The 22,763-nt window shown below is 36.2% G+C and overlaps 2 protein-coding genes across 4 annotated transcripts in view; both read right to left on the bottom strand.

The window, feature by feature from the left end:
• Tbc1d8b (TBC1 domain family member 8B) overlaps positions 1 to 9,876 on the bottom strand; it is an 84,809-nt gene extending 74,933 nt beyond the window's left edge. The window contains exon 1 of one of the 2 annotated variants that reach the window (XM_004659159.3): positions 9,591 to 9,876. In XM_004659159.3, coding sequence (XP_004659216.2) covers positions 9,591 to 9,720 — 130 coding nt within the window. In that variant the 5' untranslated portion in view covers positions 9,721 to 9,876. Of the gene's footprint in view, positions 1 to 8,390; positions 8,506 to 9,590 lie in introns of those variants that run through there. The other variant, XM_045140526.1, reaches the window with a different exon arrangement.
• Positions 9,877 to 16,199: 6,323 nt separating this feature from the next.
• Positions 16,200 to 22,763, bottom strand: part of Rnf128 (ring finger protein 128) — a 126,432-nt gene continuing 119,868 nt past the window's right edge. For both annotated transcript variants that reach the window (XM_045140567.1, XM_045140566.1), the window contains exons 6-7: positions 22,456 to 22,624; positions 16,200 to 17,628 (exon numbers count right to left, since the gene is read on the bottom strand). In XM_045140567.1, the coding sequence (XP_044996502.1) occupies positions 17,495 to 17,628; positions 22,456 to 22,624 (303 nt within the window). In that variant the 3' untranslated portion in view covers positions 16,200 to 17,494. The remainder of the gene's footprint in view (positions 17,629 to 22,455; positions 22,625 to 22,763) is intronic.

Genomic DNA, 22,763 nt, shown 5'->3' with positions numbered 1-22,763 from the left:
CCACACAAAACACATGTGCACATCCATACACACAAAGAAAAATAAATAAAAATAAATAAAAAATAAATAAAATATAGTGGAATTTTAGAGTATCTATAATTGAGCCTCAATAACTACAAAAACTTTTGTTTATTCCTCCAGGCATATTTTAAATTACATCCCAGATACCACATTACTTTATCCACAAATACTTCAATGGTGTTAGTTTCTTTTAAAAGTTCATCAGTCAAATCTAGCACACAGTCCGTGTTAAGTAAACTGATCTGTAGCACTAATTGTTCCTTTCAATTTTTAGACACCTGCAAATTTAAGAAACATTTCTGCACTAGATCAATGATACTTACAAGCTAGGAATGACCAAGGACTGAATGTTGTAAAACTGGCTATTGAAACAGCCACTGTTTGAACGCTCTACTCATTACCAATATATTAGTTCAGGATGCAAAGTAATGTGTGCTTTAGTTACACACGCAACTTTCTGTTTGTAAACAAGATTAAGGGCACTATGTAAAACAACACTTTGCTAGATGCAGAAAAGTCAGGGAAATGGACTTTATAATTACGAACAATATTAATTTCCATTCTGTGGAAAGTGTTAGAATATAAGTCCATACTAATGACTGCTAGAACCTTACAGATGATTCTTTGTCTTGTCATAAAATGTCATGCTTAGCATGTCAAGCCAGTACACCTTTACTGAATTATTTATGATGTCAATCTCATTAAATGTTAAACTAATTAGTAAGCTGACAATACACTTAGTAAGAAATATACTGAAATAAAAAATAGTGTGTTCAACAGAGGTTGTTGATTTTCTGTATTATTATTTTGCTACCAGATCTAAATCCTTCAAACAGGAGTGTGAATGCTTGTTTTAGACTAATGCAATAGACACAGTTGGCATTTTGAAAGCTGCCAAATTTATACTAAGAGCTTTGGAAAACAGTAAATATGGTAATTTACGGTCTTTATTCCCATCCTTGCACATTTTTTCTAAAAAATACATGATACATCCTTGATTTTATTTATTTATTATTATTATGTTTTGTTTTTTAGTTAGCATACAAAGTGGTAGATATTATTATGGCCCTTTCAAATACAATTTGTTTTACTTGATTCTCCTTCCCCATTTCTCCCTAATCCTCCCCCGTTGTAGTCTCAATCTTTCTGCTTACATGTCATGTAACACACTTCCTTTTCTAAGTGAAATGTCTGATCATTAAAGGAAGGATTTAGAAAAAAACATTTTTTAAAATATAGTTTTGCCACAGAGCCTTAGCTGGTCTCAAAATTGGGATATTCTTGTGTTGGTCACCCATGCACTAGAATGGCAGGTGTGCACCACCACACCAAGGTAGGACTTATAAATTTTGATGGAACAACTTAGACAACACACAGCACATTGCAATGTTTTGTGGGGGAAAAAAAAAGAGATGCTTGTGCAATCAACTCTATTTATATTTCTAAACATTAAATATAGGAAAATAAAGAACTCAACATCTTGGTTTATAGTCATTCCCTACACTTCAAGACCTGTCTACCAATGTACAGGAAGATTAACCCTCAGAAAAATAAAGTACAACACTCAAATTTCTAAGTACAAAGCAAAAAGTATAGTAACAAATAAACAAACACATACATATACTCTGTTATGATATTACTTAGACAAATTAAACCAGACCATCATTTTAGTTAATTTAAAATACAAGTACAACAAAGATAATTTAAAAAAAAATGAGAAGCCAGATGTGATGGCACACACCTTTAATCCCAGCATTTGGGAGGCAGAGGTAAAGGATCACCATGAGTTTGAGGCCACCCTGAGACTATATAGTGAATTTCAGGTTAGCCTGGGCTAAATCAAGATCCTACCTCAAAACAGCACACAATTAAAAACAAAAAAGAGAGAAAATATGACTATCCCTTGCTTTAAAACTTTACTTCTTTGCCCTGAAATAAGGGAGAAAAGGGATGGCCTTATATCAAAGTAGTAAGAGCATCAGACACAAAATATATAATACAATAAAGGTTTAACTCTTAGGTCCCTTCAATTCTCTTGAGTTTTCCACAGGAAATAGACGAGGATATTCCTCTTCAAACTTTATGTAATTGCTAAAGGCATTATATCTTGTTCTCATGTTATTTATAAATACTTATTTATAAATAAATGCATCTGGAGTAATTATATATCCTCAACAATCATACTCATTTGCTTTATGACATTATCCCTCATACTTAGAATGTCTTCCCCACTTCTCCCCAGCAAATCATCTCCTAGATACTGACAGTGCTCAAAGATGGATGATTTAATTCAAAAACAATCCAAACTGGGTTTGGGCAACATGTTCCACAGATGCCACACTGGAATTGTGCCACCAGTGTTTCAGCTATTGTTATTAATTTTAAATTTGCTTTTAGCAAATTTTTGTATCATTTAACAGGACTTCTGATAAGCAAATATCATACCAGAGCTGGCCACGGAAAATTGGCTAGAAGATTCTAATACCTTCTTATTTATGCAGATGTAAAAGACAACAAAATCAGGCTATTGACAATCTCAGTAATAATTTATTTGCTTTCTTGTATATCAACTATCTGTTCAAAAGGTTGTAAATTCTGCAAGGATTGGAACCACTTCTGCTCTATTCACCTGTATACCAACACTCATAATGGTGGCCAGTTACTAGCCCATTCCTCTGCAAAATTCCTAGAATGATCTATGTTTAACATGTTACTTTGTCTCTGATTATAGGTCTTCCCAGACTGATTTATCTAAAATACCAACTCTTCTCCTCTGTATTATGATAACTTACTTTCTTCTTTTTCCTATTGTTAGTCATCACCAGTTAACATAGGATTTCTCCTTTTAGATGAAATGGCATCCCATTTAAATAGGGATTTTGTTTTAGTCATTATTGTATTTTCAGCACTTAAAATAGTACATAGTGTCTAGAAGGCATTCAGTAAATACCTGTTAGTTGTATGTATCAAATGCCATCACGTTTAGGATTTTGTATTATCTTTTGTACTTATAAAACAGTGGCAGAAGGAAGAAAAATGGACAAACTTTTTAACATATAAATCCTATGCCTTATCCACATAGCAATATGAAAAAAAAAACATTAAAATGCTTTTTTTACTGGGCTGGAAAGATGACTTAGCAGTTAAGGCATTTGCCTGTGAAGCCTAAGGACTCATGTTCGACTCTCCAGCTAGACACACAGTGATGCAATTGTGCAAGGTTGCACATGTCACAAGCGGGCGCACAAGTCTGGAGTTCAATTGTAGTAGCTGGAAGCCCTGGCACACCAGTTCTCTCTCTTCCTCACACATTACATAAGGCAGTCTGTTGGGCTTGTCTCAATTAAAAAAGATGCTTTTTACTATTTCAATATTACTTTATATCCATAGTCTTTCCCCAATGATCCACAAGCAACAAGGACTTTCACCAACTGAAGAGCTATTTCTTCTTCAGATATTATGTTTTTTTAAACATAGTAGGGTAACCCAAATTATGTTTTCTTCACTACCATCAAGCAATACATAGGGATGCTTATATATGTAGAAATACTATTTGAGAACATCTATGTTTGGGTCAATCAGTCAGAACAAACAGAAATTATAGGGTGGGGAAATGGCTCAGTGGTTAAGAGTACTTGCTGGTTAACCATCAGGGCATCTCAGGCTGGAGAAAGCCAGGTTTGTTCCCCAGAACCACAGAAAAATCTGGGCGTGGCCATACCCATCTTTAACCCCAGTGGATGGAAGGCTGAGACAGGAAAATTGCTGGAGCTCACTGACATATAGCAGCTCTATCAGCTCTGGTTTGAGAGAGAGAGAGAGTGAGATCCCCATTTCAAGGAAAAACATGAATGAATGATAAGAAGACACCAATGTTCTCCTCTGGCCTGTGTACACCCCTGCATAGGGCATGTGCATTTGCACATACATATATGCAAACAATACACATCACACACCTCAAAAACACCTACTTTAAACATAAGCAATGGGGGGAGGAAGGGTATTACCATGGGGTATTTTTTTTTATAATCGTAGAAGTTGATAATAAAAAATAAAAATAAAAAAGGTTAAAAAAAAACATAAGCAAACATGCACACAAAAATGTTCTGTCATGATAAATTATCCTAGTTAAGGGCTGCAGAGATGGCTCGTTAGATGAAGTACTCACCACTCAAGCTGTAGTACCTGAATTCAACCCTCAGAGCACACATGAAAAATGAGAAGCTACGGTAGGCTTCTGTAATCCTAGCATGCACACCCTGATGGCAAGATGGGAAGTGGAGATAGGAGAAATTTCTGGAAGCTTATGGCTAGTGCGTCAAAGAACATCAGACCAAGAATCCAAAGTGAGAAAATCTGCCCCAAATTAGGTGAACAGGCAAAGGCTGACAAACAAGTTGCCCTCTGACCTCTACATATGCACTGTGGCATGTGTGCACTCACACTCATACATAAAAAGAATAAGTATTCTAATTACTATGCATTATTTTGATTACAAAGTACAAGAGCATAATCAGTAATGTACAAAATTCTTCAATTATTATCAGTTTTTAGCTTTTGTGGTGTTATCATTATCTTGAACATATTTATTAAATGTTCTCACTTTAAATAAATTTCCATATACAACCTGGAAAAGTAATTACTAGGAAAAATGACAGAGAGAAGAGTGAGAAGGGGAGAGAGACAAAGAGAAACACATACATAGATAATGAGAGATTTCATTGTTTTGGTCTTGCAGCTGGCACTTAACATCTTACTCCTTCATAAATATATAAATGGATTTCAAAATGTTGACAGTTGCTTACAGGTTTCAAAACTCAATCAACACATATAACCATGTTCTGAGGTACATAACACAAGTGCAATTCTTGTTTTGCTGATGAGGAAACTAAGTCTTTAAAAAAATACAGGTAAAAAATATAAAAAACACTAATAGATTAAGGAAGATAAAAGAAGCAAGGTTAATGGGGTAAATAAAGTCCCTGAATTTGTTGATGCATGTGTATACTTGTGAATGTGGGTTTGTAGTTGGCTTATTACAGCAAAAATCCCATGTTGTTAACATTCAGGGAGGGCAAATCATAACTGTACTTCCCTCCCTGCTTAGAACTTTTTCATCCTTGTGAAATAAAGTAAAAAGAAATCCTAAAGATCTTGGTAAATGTGTCAAGCTCTGGGCTGTAGAGATGGCTTAGCAATTAAGACATTTGCCTGTGAAGCCAAAGGATCCACGTTAAGTCGGATGCACAAAGTAATGATTGCATTTGGAGTTCATTTACCTTGGCACGGGCATGCGCACACATGTGTGCGCGCTCTCTCTCTCTCTCTCTCTCTCTCTCTCTCGCTCTCTCTCTCTCTCTCTCTCTCTCTAATAAATAAAATAAAATTTAAATTTAAAAAAATGTGTCAATCCAGCCTTATAGGAGGTTTTGAGAAATGAAAGATGGTAAGTAGTCATTTTTTTCTTGGTAGTAATAGAAGGATTATTGACTGCCTATCTATAAAGCCTCATTCCATTTTAGATAGTTGTTGATAAAGACTTTCACCATTTCTCTTCCTCCTGCTTGTTCCTGGGGCCCTTCCTTCTTGGCACAGAGACTGGAACTTCACTCTCCCAATTTAGGACCATGAAACCTCAATTCTTAAGAGTAATGTTAAAGACATAATAAACACAGATTGGACGCAAAGGCTTTTTTTCTTTTCTTTGAGGGATAGGTATTTATAATGTTAAGTAGAAGAGTAAGAAGATTTCACTCTAATTGAAAAAAGACTAGATAATTTATGACACTGACTACTCTTCACTTCTCAAAACCTGCAAGGTTGCCTATTTTCTTTCAAAGAAATCTTTAAAGGTAATTACTTACTTGGTTTCACAGTGATCAAGCTGCTCCAGGGATAGGGAGGAGCACAAAATATGATTTGGCCTTCATAGAGTTGCCCTATGAGATTGACTTTTCAATAAGTCAAACTGATAAGATCACTTATTAATTTACTCTGTGTATGTGTGGGTTTTATATGTATGAGAGTAAATCTTTCCTTACCTAACATTAAATGTCATGTGTACCATTTGGGTAACAAATACTTTATCAGATAATTCCTTCGTTGGCATAGAATACAGGGATATTTTGCTACTAAATATGTACTGTAAACATTTTCAGAATTAGGTTCCTTGAAGGGATGGCAAAATAGAGAGGAAAATCTTTGAACTTTCAAAGGATGCACATTAAAAGGCTTTAAATTTATTATTTTTATGTTTAGGACAAATGATTTACACAAATATTTGTGAAGTATATATAAATATGAAATGAAAAATTATTTTAGACATTCTTGAAGTATAAGGTTTATTTAAAATACAATCATGGGCCTAGGGAGATTCTTCAGTGGTTAAAGGTACTTGCTTACAAAACCTGACAGTCCGGGTTTGATTCCCGAGTACCCACAAAGTGGCTCATGTGTCTGGAGTTTGCTTGCAGTGGCAAGAGACCTTGGCACTCCCATATTTCTCTCTTTCTCTCTCTCAAATAAATAAACAAATAGAGTATGTTTATAAAACTAAAATGCAATCATACTCTAGTTTATACAGAGGATTTACTTTCAAAGTAATAGTACAAAGATGAAAGAGTGGATAAGGAAGCAAAATATCTCAAATTCTTCCATTTTAACAAATATATTTCATATTTTTTTCAACAAGGATTAAAAAAACAAGTCATACTGACTGCAATTATAAATCTGACATCCAAGATCCTGCTTAGCACCATTCAGATCCAAAATAAAATTCTTTGAATAAACTACCTAAGACTTCCTGATTGGCAGATCTAAGTCCCATGCAGTACAGTATTTAATAGGATGCAGCCCATGTATTGGTTCTCATCTGCAAAGCACAGCAAATTGCTCATTTGTGTTTAATAAGCCAAATATGCATAAATTATTTCAAAATATATAAAACCAGGTGCTAAATTTAATTGCTATGGCAAAGTCTTTACCCTCATCAGACAAGAGAAGCAAGAGATAAAGTCTGCATTAATTTAGAGATACTTCATGTTACCTCTTGTTTCTCTTGGTTGATAACATGAAGAGATGACATGAAAATAAAGCATCAATTAGTCTCTAAATGAAGAAAAATCAATTGGCAAATGACCTTATGTATAACAAAAATTTCCTCAAAAATTCCATTCTCCTCTTTTGCAGGACAATTAAGTAAGATAAGGTTAGGCAAATTACCAGTAATCTACCAGATACCCACTAGAAGTATCTCGAAAATTTGCAAAGGGATCTTATAATTCTAATTTAAAAATCTTCTTCCTGACTAACACTCAGGAAGCTCAGGCAGAAGAATGGTAAGTTTGATGCCAGCCTGTGCTGCATAAAGAGACCAACCTAAATTGAATCAGGTAATTTCACCAAGTCCATACTTAAAGTTTGCTGCTGGTCATTGCCACTTATCACATAGCAAAGAAATTAAATCTTAAATAAATCACAATCATTAATAATCATAACAGTTTCTTCATTGTACCAAAGCGATAAACTAATCTTATAAAGGGGTAGCACATAAAGCTGGATCTTAACAAATGAAATCACCAAAGGCAAGTTTATGCTGGCACACAGTCAAGATCTGAGAAGAGCTAATTCAATGTGGACAGAGTACAGCATTGCACAACTCTTGGCTTCCCAATCTTAGGAATACAGTAATTAAATAGCCATGAAAATCAGCATACAATTTTGTTTTGCACCAGAAAGAACCAAAAGAACTTTTAAAATATCTCTTTGTTCCTTTTTGATTCATTTTGTTTAATTTACATTTTGTTATACTGGTGAATGTCATGTAGTAATTTCAGGCATTTTGGCAATATCACAGGTAAAACAATAATGCAAATACAAATTGACAATAAGTTAATGGCTATCACCAGTGTGTGTGTGTGTGTGTGTGTGTGTGTGTGTGTGTGTGTAGATGGGATGGAGAAAAAACTGGTGGAATTGATTGAAATGCTATAAGAAATTTACATTTACATGAAATTATAATTTTTTTTACTCAGTACATGCAAACATTGAATCTCAAATTTTAATCTAGAAAACATCTGCATATATCAAATTTAAATATTTCTCCAAAATAATACTTGTAATTTTTTTTAAATCAGAAGGTGACAAAATAAATATCTAGATTATAGGGACAACTGTTGTTTGCATATTGTTAACAGAGTCTTTAGTAGGTGGATAAGTTAAGCAGGTCTATGAAAATTGGGAAAAAAAAGTACCCTATAGAACCTCAGAATTCTTTCCACATTGAGGCAGTCTGCCTTAACATAAATCTGTTTTAGTGACAATTATCTTTTATTTTATCCTCTCAACTCTTTAGGGTAGGCACCACCCACCTTTTTATCCAAATGACAATCTATGATTCTTCACTCAACTCTTCAGTCGTTTGGTTCCAATCATAAGTTGCCTGTTTTACTAGTTGATAGTCCTCCTCTATTCCACCCTTATGACCTTATCTGCCAATGTAAAGGTAGGGTCCAGAATCTTAATTATCTCAATCTGTGGCACAGAGTAGCCATTTAAGGTTGAAATTAAATGCAAAAAAAAACAACAAAATTTTTAAAAGATGGATAAATGTTATCCAACAGGTACGAGATGAACATGGGACAAAAAAAAGAATTTGGAACTTTTTCTTTCCTCTACATCATGCTGCCTAAATTAACCTTGATCACCATTTCAAGGCCATCATTCCAAACTGAAATTACCACCAAAAAGAGCTCATCCAACAGTTGGAAAGCTCTGCCCAAGAGTAAAGATCTCCAATTAGCATTTTTTGGAGACTTCTTGAACGTAGCCAAGGACTAGTATTTAATTTTTAAATCTAAGAATTGGGTGTATTTGAATTTTCTTCCATCTCCTTGGTTTGGTTTACAGTAACATCCTGTATAGAAAGGTAGCATCAAATACACAGGAGAGAAATGTGTTATGAGGTTTAATCGTCTAAGAGGAGATGCTCAAGGCTGGAAAACTTGGGAGGCAAAGCAAAAGATGCTGCAATGGGAAAGGTCAGCAATTATGAGTGCAACTCCTCCAGTTCCCATGCACCAATCCTCCGCACACTCCAGCTCAATCTCTCATTCGAAGCCTCTCTCTCAGGGTGTGACTGAAACACCCTTCTCTCTTTACCATTTCCACGTCCCCATTCCTGCACCTACATTTCCCAGGATGATGACTGCAGGTAAAGACCCTAGCAAAAGTTAAGTCCAAAAGTACGAACAGGCCCCCATCACCAATCTAAAAAAAGCGACCTGTTTGGTTGGCACACTGGCCATCAGCCCCCTCCCCTACGGGAAGCGACCTCGCCAAGAATTTGATTCTTCCTTTTCCTAGGAAAGAACTCCTTCCTTCCTTCCTTCCTTCCCCAGGTCCTACCCCCCAAAGCAACTGCCAGTACAGTGCAGCACTGTCAGGACGTGGTGGTGTCAGAATGGTAGTGGCGGGAGCAGAACCCCGGCTGGTCCGGCGGAGGGCAGTGACAAGTAGTAACTATTCGCCTCGCCACCTTTTAAGTTATCAGTGAGCCGGCCACAGCTTACCTGTGAGCCCCCCTCCGCCTTCCTCCCCATAGCCTCGACGCCGCTGCAGGACAAAGTAGTCGTTGGACCTTTCCATCAGCCACAGCTTCAGTGCATTTTTCAGGAGCACTTCCTCAGGTTTCAGCCACATCGCGGAGAACTTTGTGCCGCTGAAGTGCAGCGACCTAGTTGCCCTCTCCGCGCCCTGCTAATCCGTTTTTTTCCCCTCTACTTCTCCCACCAAAGCTTCCTTAGGCAGCCAGAGCCTCAGGTTCAGGTTTTCCACACTTCCCCCAACCCTGCCTTCTCTCCCACGTAGGCAGCGCGATTGCCAATTCCCTCCCACAGAGCTACCGCCCAACAGGGAACTGGTCCTGTTTCTTTGCGTCCTGGGAATTGTAGTTTTCCACCCGCTTTTCTGAACGCAAGCGTTTCAGAGCGGGACTACACTTCCCACAATACATCGGAGTGAGACTGGGGTCGGGGGTGCTTTCAAAGTGGGTCCCGCCAGTTTAGTGTGTTTTTCCTGTCTAAAGTTTGGGAAGGTTTTTTTTTTTTTTTTTTTCCTTTTTCTTTTCTGGCTGAAACAAGTGAGCCTCAAGTATAAAGGCATTGCTTCTCCTCAACCTTTTCTAGTGAGGGCATTTATCTGTTGAAAACTAAGTTTCCAGAATGTTTTGAGTAACGGCCAGTTCCAGGAAGCAGCTGTAGTAGAGATTTACGTTTAATTAGTGTGAACCACGTATTCAGGCCGTCTCAGGTAATCGTGCCAGAAGTCCTGCAAAGTAGATCTCTGCCGTTTTACTCGTTAATAAACGAAAAGTGCTGACGAGTGAAGTGACTTATCCAAGATATCACAGTGTTTGATACGATTCACTGTGCACAATTCTTGCCTAGATTATACTCTTTCTGTTAATAACAGAACATAAGACGCACATTTTATTCATGTTCTGAACCTCTCCATTCTGCCGCTCTGCTTATTTAACTGCCACAGAAAATCTGTAGTCTCACTTCACTTTTTGGGATCTCAACAATTCGTGTTTTGTTTGTTTGTTTGTTTGTTTGTTTGCTTTTGTTTTCGTTTATTTAAATTGCTTTAAGAGAGGAGGAAGAAAGAATCCCTATAGGGAAGCCTTCACTTGACAGTGATAACTGCATAAAACTCTAAGGTGAAGAAGTACAGTAATTGGTAGGCCATTGCTGTGAGGAAGGCCATTGCTGTGAGGAAATATTTGAAGATTGTTTTGTTAAAATAACTTAATCTTTAAAGGGATTCGTGACAAGGCCTTTTAAGAATAAGGACTTAAGACCATATGGCCAAAAATACGGGGTGGGGCACATTCAGATGCCAAGTCCTGGAGCCAATGAACTAGGTCCAGAAGGATCATCTCTGGCTCTTAAGATGTGGGCCATTTCTAGTAGGGTAGCTATGTACTACATACAAGCAAGGATGTTTCTTGTGGGTGAGTAAAAATAAAATATGGGCTTTCCTTCTACTAAAATGCAGTGGCTAATTCACGGCAGTGTCTTTGTGAAGTCATTCTGATTTGTATGAATAGGTACATCTTTTATTTTTTTCCCTCTCTTCTGGCGAAAGGTTAATAACCACAGCCAATGTAGAGACCTGCTGTTTTCCACTCTGCTTTTATTGCCTTTGCCATCGACACACATTTTTTAAAGTTATTTATTCGGGGACGGGGGAACAGCAAAGAATACGCATGTCAGGGCCTTCAACCAGTGAAAACAAACTTCAGACACATGTGCCATCTGTGCATCTCGCTTACATGGGACTAGGGAACAGAACCTGGGTCCTTAGATTTCGCAGGTAAGCACCTTCACTGCTAAGCCATCTCTCCAGCCCAATCCAAACGCTTAAAGATTAGAGTTATGACTAGGTGTGTCCAGACTGGATGGGTATTTGGGGTTTTTACTCACAACCCATCCAGGTCTACCCAAATGCTTCCTCTTATGAAACCAGGCCCACTTTTGGCTCAGAGTAGGAAATTTAGAGGACTCTTGCTTTTGTACATAAACATTTCACAGGTTAAGAAAAGTTTTTTTTTTTTCAAATCAAATTACATCTATTATGTAAAAATTTGGCCTGCTCATAAACTACTTTGTCATTTTAAATAATGTTTCCCTAAAAGCACATTAAAATCAAATATTTCATTATATTCACTTTTCCAGTTGTGTGTGTGTATTACTGTAAATTGCTTAGGAAAGGAGGACTGGGATTGCAAAGTGTCTTTAATATCACTACTGGTATTGTTTTGGCACTTAATATTTAATTTCATTTAATGTTCATTAGTAAGCTTTTACATTTTATCATGTTTAATTTACAGTTGAAGGCTTAGAGAAGTTGCTACATTCCTAAGATCTCACAATTAAACAAATGTCAGAGCTGGTACTATGCACATGGTTTATGGACACAAATACAACAGATCCAAAGCCAAAATTCACTTTCCAAGTTCCACCCTGCCTAATGTCTGTTTAGAGCAGTGCTATCTAACAACGTGTTAAGCTAAGAATAACCCTAGGCTTCTCTCTCTCATTGTCTGCTTCCCCACCTCCACCAAATTCTCTTTGCGCCCCCCCCTCTCTCTCTCTCTCTCTCACACACACACACACACACACACACACACACACTTCTTTTTCAAATATCAACCCATGTTCCTATTATATCTTAGGTTTCCTTCACATTTATTTCTTTTTGTAGTATATTAATAAGTTTTCAACTCATTTATCTGCTTTCATTGTTTTCTGATTTAGCCGGGCGTGGTGGCTTATCTAAGCTACATGTTTACAGACCTAGCAATCGACCATGTGGATATAAAAAATATTTTACTTAAGGTCAGTCTTTCAAGTGACCCCATTTCCTAAATCATGGCCTCCAAAACTTATGAGAAGAGGTATTAGCAAATGCCAAATAACAATGATCAAAATTGGGGCAGTCATTCAGTTTATTTGCTTCTTACTTGAAATTAGGTTCTCTAGCTTAGTTTATGCTTCTCTACAGACTGCAGCAGGTTAACATGTAGTAAGATTGGAAACTGTTATTGGCAGAGGAGAGCCATTCAAAGTTGTTACTCCAACTATGGTTCACAGACCAGCAACATCTACTCTCATAGGAACTTGCTAGAAATTTAAAATCTCATATCCCACACTAAACTTCCTGAATTATTAGGATGCACAAATGGAAGGTATTAATAGGCACATTAAATTTTGCATGCACTGCTATAGAGCAAATTAGATGTTTCAATATCAAACCACAACAAATTGGGGGTTATTTATCGTTTCTATAAAGAACCACATAAGTGTCTTAAAAATCTGTTGATAAATTTAAGGTGGTTATAGTCTTTTTTAAAAAATGAGGGGATACTGGGCATGGTGGTTTACACCTTTAATCCCAGCCCTCTGTGGAGGGAGAGGTAGGAGGATCGCCAAGAGTTTGAGGCCCATCTGAGACTACATACTGAATTCCAGGTTCGCCTGGGCAAGAGTGAGACCCTACCATGAAAAAACAAAAAAAGGGGGGTTGGTGGGATGGTGTGGTGGTTTGATTCAGGTGTCCCCCATAAACTTAGGTGTTCTGAATGCTAGGTTCCCAGCTGATGGATATTTGGGAATTAATGCCTCCTGGAGGGAGTGTATTGTTGGGGGCGGGCTTATGGGCTTTATAGCCAGTTTCCCCATGCCAGTGTTTGGCACACCCTCCTGTTGCTGTGGTCCATCTTCTGTTGGCCAGGGGGTGATGTCCACCCTCTGCTCATGCCATCGTTTTCCCCTGCCATCGTGGAGCTTCCCCTCGAGCCTGTAAGCCAAATAAACCTCTTTTTCCCAGAAGCTACTCTTGGTTGGGTGATTTCTACCAGCAATGCGAACCGGACTGCAACAGATGGTGAGACTGCTTAGTGGTTAAGGTGCTTCCTTGCGAAGCCTAAGTACTTGTATTTGACACTCCAGGTCCCACGTAAGCAAGTGACACAAGTGCTCAAGGCCATACATGCACACAAGGGGGCACATGCATCTGGGGTTCAATCTCAGTGGCTGGAGGCCCTTGTGTGCCAATTACCTCTCTCTTTAACACACATACATACACACACACATAAAAAAGGCAGTTGGTTGGGGCTGGAGAGATGGATTAGCAGTTACCATGTTTGCCCACAAAGCCTAAAGACTCATGTTCGACTCTTCAGGTCCCATGTAAGCCAGGTGCACAAGGTGATGAAACCACACAAGGTTACACATGTGCACAAGGTGGTACATGCATCTGGAGTTCAATTGCAGTGGCTGGAGGCTCTGGCACACCAATTGTCTCTTTCTCTCTCATTAAAAACAAACAAACAAACAAAAAAAAAACTTGTACATGAAAGTTTTCAAATGCAGTGATTGAAAACTGGGATACCATTTGGAATTATACCTAGAAAAGGAAATTGTCGGTAACCATTCTTTAAAAAAAAGGTATGCATATGAAGGGGGCAAACATGGGTAAAAACTAAAAAGCTAGAAATATGGCCAAGAGAGGGTAAAAAGAGATGTCAAGGAAAGGGGGTGGGCAAAGGGCAAAAGGATATGCCAACAGAGAGGGAAGAGGATAAAAGGGGGAGAGGGGATGGGGAAGACGATGGGGGAGGAGAATAAACTAAAACAAACTGTGTAAATATGTCATAATACCTAAAATGCTATATACTAATTTACAAAGAACTCAATAAAAAATATACGAGATAGTCAGGCATAGTGACTCATTCCTTTATTTCCAGCATTCAGCAAGTTGAGGTAGGAAGATCTGAGCTCAAGGCTGGCCTGGGCTAGAATGAGATGAGTACCTGTGTTAAAACAACAACAATAATATATATAAAGTGTAAAGTTCACTCCAACGTAAATCAAAATTTTATAATCTGGATGATAATCTCTTTAATAAAAACATTTCAAGGATGAACCAAAACTATATATAGGGAGAAGGAATGCTCCTAGCCAGTTATATTTTTCTTGCTTGACCTGGGAAAATGTGTATATATATATATATATATGTATATATATATACAAAATCTTTAAAATTTTTTATTTTTATTTATGAGAGAGAGAGAGACAGAAGGAAGGAGAGAGGGAGGGAGAGATAATGGGTATATCAGGGCCTCTAGCCACTGCATACAAACTCTATAGACACTATGTGCCACCTTATGCAACTGGCTCATATGGGTCCTAGAGAATTGAACCTGGGTCTTTTGGCTTTGCAGGCAAGTCCCTGAACAGCTAAGTCATCTCTCCAGCCAAAAAAATGTATATTTTTAAAGATTATATGCCCTAAGTTCCACTAAGGTTATACTCAGAAACTCCTTCCGTTTTTCTTAGGTTAGCAACTGGTTGTAAGGCACACATCATCTACCAGCACTAGCAAGAGAATCAGCTCAAACTGTGATGATGCAAGAGTACAATCTAAAGTCTGATTTTCAAGCTGAAAAACAGGAAAAGATAATACCAGGAAGTATTAAATTCACAAGTGCCATATTACTCCTGCCCTCAATATAAACCCAAGAAAATCTAAAACATACATCTACAGAAAAATATATGGTGTGAATGTGCATACTGAATATCCACAATGGCTAAAAATTGGAATCCCCAAAGGGTTCAATAACCAATTAAATGGATAACAAAGTATGCAGTGGAAGATTATTCTGTGATTATATATAAATAAATATGCACACACATCACACACACGCACACACACACACACACACACACACACTATTATACGGATAATCCTTGCAAGTATTTTCTAGTCACAAAGCCATATATTATATGATTCTATTTATATGAAATATCCAGAATGGGCAAACATACAGACAGAAAGTATAATGGTTATTATATGTGGCTGAGAGTGGTAAAAGAAATTGAATGTCAATGCATATGTGAGTATATTTTAGAATAACAGATTGCTCTAAACTGTGATAATAGTTGTACAACTGTATATATTGGCTAAACATCATTCAACTTTACTTTGACAGTGAGTAAATTCTTAGGTAGACATAATAATTCTATATAGATGTTAAAATTAAAAAATTACCTCCCTTGAAAACCACTACAATACTTTAAGTAAATTGCTTTTTAAAGAATATAGGTATTACACTCATATTCCTGTAATAAGTCACATTGATTTTAATATTCATAGCTTTGAGGTGTTTGAGGCATCTTTGTACTCTTCACAAAAATATGTTCTTAATTCATTAACAGCATCTCAGCAATCATACTGTCAAAGAGAAAACTGTAGGAAAAGTTTCAAATCATTAACATCTTCATGCTTTGGATAGTATAAATATGGACTGGCATCTTTTTTAACCTGAGATTTTATTACTTATTAATTTCATTATTTACTATTTACTTTGCTGACATCTAAAATAATTCATGGTCAGTTTGGTATAATAGCAGTTGTTTGCTATGTAGTGAAATTAATACATATACATCACACTAAAGCTTTAGTTTACATTGCTCATGAACACCAATGGCTACTTATATCCAACTATTCTTTCCTCTCAAACTCAAGACTGTTATGTACAAAAAGACAATATATAGGTTATATACATGAATATATAGAGGTAGTATATGATATCTAAATTAAGTACTAGACAAAAATCTGTATTGGAATATTTTATTTACATTTTATATTTAAAGAGAATCAATACAAATCAGGACATATTTACAGCATTTTCAAATCAGTGTACAAGAATGCAATGGTTTCATCCATTCTACATTCAGCAAACAAAAATACATGTCTGTTCTATTTTTATCTAAATTCTGCTGGAATCTGTATTGGAAACAAAGCTAAAATAAAAGTCAAGCCACACAGAATACAAATAAAGTGCAGTTTTTTTTTTTTTAAATAGCTGTATTTAACTTTGGTGGATGAAGCTTCAAACTTTATATTAAGGCACCTGGAATTTCCCCCTTCCCTTGATTCTTTTTCAAATTCCAACAAAATGTATTCACAAAATTATAGGTACATGAACAGAATTTTAGTTTAATATATTCTGAGCCTACTTAGGCCAAATGTAAACTTAATTTTCCAAGTCAACATTATTTGGAAAACATTTTTTAGACTATTTTAATCAAAAATTTCTATAGACTAATTCATGCACAAAGATCAAGTACCAATTTTTGTGTGTTTTATTCTGTCATTACTATACCCAAATAATATGGTTGTTTTGATTCTGTGCTTTGAAAATCCCACAAGTTTGAGATATTTTGTAAGAAACCTTTTTGTCTATAATCTTATGTCAAATCGGCATAACTAATACATTTAAGTCAACCAATTCAGTCCATATTCTCTGAAAAACTATGCTTGACACTCAGATGAAATACATTTAGCCTAATTTGAAAATGAAGAAAAAGTTAAAATGAGCATTTTGCTTTAATCTTGTTCTATCAACTTAATGTAGTTTACATAGACATTTCATAAAGAACTAGCCTAAGTTTGCATTGCTTTGTACATTACAATTCCAGATCAATATAAGCACCTGGAGAAAAACCCTGACACATATAGCCCAAGCTAAAGTAGTAGTATTTTTAATTAAGACACCATCACAAAATAAAGTGATTACAGCTATTCCACATTTTAAAAGCAACATATTTTATAAGAATGTTATTATAAATGAAAAACATAACTACTTGAAGACAGTTTTGAATATTTAAAAATGTTGCTATCACTATAGAGAGAAAACTTGCCTATGAAAAACATTATAATGAGTCTGTGGGAAAAAGTTAATAGGTTAAATATTTTAAGCCATTTAACTATAGTGTAATATTAGTCATCTCAGCACTTTCAGTATCATTCTTATTTATTAAGTTTACCCAGTTCATTAATAGTCAACTGGGCCCTGATTGGCAGTCCTGTTATTACTAAAGGTTCAAGTTTTCTAATGACACAGATTTTATGATTTAATTTCTCGAGCATTAGTCTCGTGATTGGGAGTTTCATCCTCTTCAAATGTTGGGTTGTCAACATGAGGAACGACATCCACTGCCACCGAGCTTGCTTCATGGTTGACTAACTGTAGATTTTCATCTTGAAAAAGAAAAGACAATTTTAGGATAGTTTAAGTCTTCTCTTTGAAGACAGAATTCAGCAGTCATTTCTAAGAAACTTTCTTATTAAATTACATTATACTTTGATAATACACTGACTCCGTGTTCCTTTAATATATGTTTTTGTAAAGATGTGGGTGTCCCATCCTATAATCCCAGCATTTAGGAAGCTGAGCTAAAGGACTGGCAAAGATTGAGGCCAGCCTGAGATCCTGTTTAAATGATGAAAAATCAAACAGAATACTGTGAAATAGCTCCATTATTTACATTACGTATTACATAAAACATATTTGGCATTGTTAATTTATAATTTCTCCTCTGACTCATTTATGTATGCTGACTTCTACCTGAAGTGATATAGCCTCCGTAAGAGTAAAAGAGTCATCTACTTTTTCTCTTTCCTAAATCTAACCATTCTTAGCATGGCTATCACCTGGGTACTTTAAGTATTAACCATACTTCCTTAGACACATAAACTAATATAGATTTTTATGAATGAGCCTGCAAGTAGGGGGTACACCAAAGGGAATACAAACAGTGACAAATGAACCTAACAGTATTATAATTGCAATGTATAACATCCAAAGAAAAGGGATAGGAGAAGAAACAAAACTTAAATAACTTTGGAAAACAGTACTTTAACTTAATCCCATAAGGCCCATTTAAAAAAATCTGCACAGGGGGATGGAAAGGTGGCTTAGAGGTTAAGGCACTTGCCTGCAAAGCCAAAGGACCTCAGTAATTCCTCAGGACCCATGTAAGCCAGATGCACACAAGGTGGCACATGCATCTGGAGTTTGTTTGCAATGGTTGGAGGCCCTGGTGCACCCATATTCCCTCTCTCTCTCCCTCCCTCTTTCTCTCTCTCAAATAAATAAATAAAAATGAACAATTAAAAAAAATTTATAGAGCTGAAGAGATGGCTTAGTGGTTAAGGCACTTTCCTGTGAAACATAAGAACCCATGTAAAACTCTTCATATCCCATGAAAGCCAGACACACAAGGTGACTCAAGCACACAATGTCACACATGTGCACAAGGTGGCACACACAACTGGAGTTTGATTTCAGTGGCTTGAGGCAATGGTGAGCCAATTCTCTTACTCTCTCTCTATCTCTTTCTTTTCCTCACACTCTCTTGCATTAAAAAGGCCATTCTGTTGGGCTTGCCTAAAATATATATATAAATATGTTAATGATATTGGAATATGGGTATGGATTAGAAATGCTGAAACTATTTTACTTTGGAGAAGGAGGGCCTTTCTCCTTTCATTGTTACAGAAACAGGAAAGTTGGAGTCTAAAAATGAACCCTTCGCTGTGGGACTATAATCACATGTATTAAGTTCACTGTTTTTCATATAGCTGAGTAGGAGAGGGAAGAAGAAAAAAAGGAGGACAGAGGATGAGAATGTTATATGAGTAAATACATGTATTTATTAGATTGCCTTTGAAAATGTTAATAGTAATGGCAGTTCTATATCCATGAGCATGCCCACTGCCCAGATCTTGCTTTTGATATATCATTCTTTAATAAAAGAACCTCCTGGAGAAATGCTGGATTCAAGTCATGGAATGTACAAGATTAGAACAGATTCTAGCCTAAGGTTCAGCAAACTAAAGCCCACAGAGCCAAATTCATAGCAAAGAGGGGCTTTCATGCTTTAATAAGTTTTCAAGTCAAACCATTTTCCCTCCAAAACAAATCAACAAAAAGAATATGCAATAGAGACATGTGGCCTTCAAAATCTTAAATATTTACTATCTGGCCCTTGCAAAAAAAAAAAAAAAATCTCATGCCCAAAGCTCACTGAGGTACCAGAAAGTAAGAACATTGGCAGAATGAAAAACCCAACTTAAACAAGTTTCCAGTGACCATATCTAAGAAAATAAGAGCAATAGACAAATCACAAGAATAATATAGAACAAAAGAAGTATCTATGATATAATACTACTATAAATAAATTGAAACAAATATAAAAGGAGTAGTTCTTCCTTATATCTAGAGATTAAAAGTGTGGGAAGAAAGGTGGAAATGCAAATTGCTATTTGGTAACCATTTTGATAGCAATTAACAATGCATTTATATTGTTTCCAATTTTGTCCCCTTAAGATATTTAATAACTGCAAAATGAAAATACTAACTTTAAAGAGAGGAATTTGGCAGATAGTACCCTTACCCAAATGAGCAAAATTATAATCATCTCTAATAAGAGAAGAACAAATGTCAGGTATGGTGGCTCAGACTTACAATCCCAGCACTTGGAAGGTTGAGGTAGGAGGATTGCCATGAGTTACAAGCCAGTAGGTTTAAAGAATAAGTTTCAGGTTAGCCTGGACTACAGTGAGACCCTGCCCCTAAACAACAACAACAACAAATAGCAGTGCATTTTTCATAGTATGGGCTACTGACTAGGTCATAGAATCACTTCCCTGGTATCCTTACAAAAAAATAGACAATTATTTAATCATCCCCAAATAATAGACAAATTAAAATATAGAGACATTCTATAGAATAACTGATAGTCTTCAAAAATGTCAAACATCATGGAAGACAAATACTGTCATATGCTGGAGATTAAGGAGACATACTATTACACGAAGTGAAGGATCTTGAGACAGAAAATGGCAACCTGGGCAAAATGGTAAAATTTGAATAAGGTCTGTAGTTTTGATAATGTTTCATCAGTTAATTTTGTGGGTTTGATAAATGGATATAGCTATTAAGATGTTAACATTTGTAGAAGCCATGTGAACAGAATATTGGCATTCCCTATACTAGTTTTGAAAGTTTTTTTTTTTAATTTTTTATTTATTTGAGAGTGACAGACACAGAGAGAAAGACAGATAGCGGGAGAGAGAGAGAATGGGCGCGCCAGGGCTTCCAGCCTCTGCAAACGAACTCCAGACGCGTGCGCCCCCTTGTGCATCTGGCTAATGTGGGACCTGGGGAACCGAGCCTCGAACCGGGGTCCTTAGGCTTCACAGGTGAGCACTTATCCGCTAAGCCATCTCTCCAGCCCTTGAAAGTTTTTTCTATCTGAAATTATTTCAAAATTGAAATCAGAATTATTTGTAATTGGGCTCCACCCCTCATTTATTCTGATTTAATTTTTCTAGGGTACAGCCCACTGAGTAGATAACTGAGTCACATAACGCCCCCCATCCAAAGGGGCTTTAAAACTTTGTAATGCATTTCAGTTCAAACATAGTATGAGAGATGTTATGTTGGACCAGAAATGCAAATGAACAGTCTCTCATAGAGCAGAAAGTATTTAAGGGAGAGTAGGAATTTGTGTGTGCACGTGTGTGTGCCCACGCACACACACATGTGGCAAAGAGTGGAAGTATGGACATGGAAAAGTGAATGTTTCAAACTATATCTATGTAAGGTTAGAAATTAGAGACCAAATTGATGGAAAAAAAGGGATACTGTATCAATAGGAAGGTAGGGAGTGAAGAATCAAGGGGGACTACGAATCTACAAAAGAACTTTTTGGTGTTACTATTATGTGTGCAAGTAAAGAGAGGAAATACATAGATCATTATTTTATGTGCTTTCCAAATTATCTGCAAAATCTGTTTTGATTCCTCATCCTTACACCCCATACTCAAAAGAACAGAACACAATAAAGCAAGATGGAATGACTTGTATAAATATAACAAAGCACAAATTGAATTATCATTTGTCTTCACTGCATTATATTACCACACAACTATGGGAACACAAAATTCTCTGTAGTAGAGAGAAATGATTCACTATTATAGGTAGAATTATCCACAGATAATTAATGTTCTTATAATTGTACTCAAAATATCTGAAGATTACATTACAAGATATAAAACGTTTGTCTCTACATTGTTGTGTGCATCATGAAATCTTCACAAATGGTATCCATGGCACTGATGAGCTTATAGAGGCCAAGGTTTACAAGCCTTCCTGATTGTTTTCTAGTTTTATATTAAAATAAGGTTATTGCATAATAAGAATTAAGAAAAGTTTGAAACCAATAAAAACATGAAAAAGTATGAGAATAGAGAGAAGGAAAATATTTTTTATAAAAACATGATATTTTATAGGAAGCAAAAGTAACAACTTCTAGAAATTTTCAATTTTCACAAAATTACTAAACAGCAACCATAATTCACATGAATTCCAAGGTAATATGTTCAATTTTAATTTCTAACAACTTATTCATCTCAGAAAAGTCAACAGAGAACAGTACATACCATTCTTAAAGCTAGTTTCCTATCTGCAAAAGATATGTTTCTTAGAAGTTTGACATGAAATCAAGCTTTTGTAAATGAAATTATGATATCATCTGAAATGATATTATTTATTTGAAATAAGGGGGCAAATACAGAGAGAATAGGTGTGCCAGGGCCTATAGCCACTGCAAAGGAACTCCAGATGCATACACTACCTTGTGTATCTGGCTTACATGGGTCTTGAGGAATTGAACTTGGGTCCTTTGGCTTTGCAGGCAAATGCCTTAACACTAAGCAATCTCTCCAGCCACATTTAATGGGCCAGAAAGAAGCTTTCCCATAAACCTTTCCTTTGTGAAGAATCCTCACACATTCATTTTCTAGATTTTAGGTACATTTGTATATGTATTTGCTTTTAGGTACATTTGTATATGTATTTGCTTTAAGGCAGGGGTGCATCCTTCATTTCAAAACTGTAAGTAGAAAAAAGCTTTAAGTGTTGAATGGAACAACTACTGAAAAGCAGAAATCCATGGCCAGATGAATGGTTCCTAGTGCATCATTTGTGAAGTACTCATTGCCATCTGGTACTGTGCTTACTTGCAGACTGCACATGTTCCTCCAGAGGTGGTTCATCTGCTCCCTGTACTGAAGCATATCCAGATGATGCAGTCTCACTGTGATTATCTTCTTCATGGGGTGAGGCACTGTTTGATGTGTCATTAGATACAGGGACTTGTAAAGACACAGATCCATCTTCAACATCCACCTTTAGAAAACATTTGAACAAATTTAAACTCTAGGATTATATGATTTTCCTTTCCATATAATTACAATGTTTTCATAAGGTACCATGATAGTAGAATTTCTTAACTTCCTATAACTATAACCAATTTTTATCATCACAA

The sequence above is a fragment of the Jaculus jaculus genome, chromosome X, assembly GCF_020740685.1.
Source record: "Jaculus jaculus isolate mJacJac1 chromosome X, mJacJac1.mat.Y.cur, whole genome shotgun sequence".
NCBI classification, from domain to species: domain Eukaryota; kingdom Metazoa; phylum Chordata; class Mammalia; order Rodentia; family Dipodidae; genus Jaculus; species Jaculus jaculus.
The sequence above is the reverse complement of the archived record's forward strand: the minus strand, read 5'-3'. Positions and strand labels throughout refer to the sequence as shown.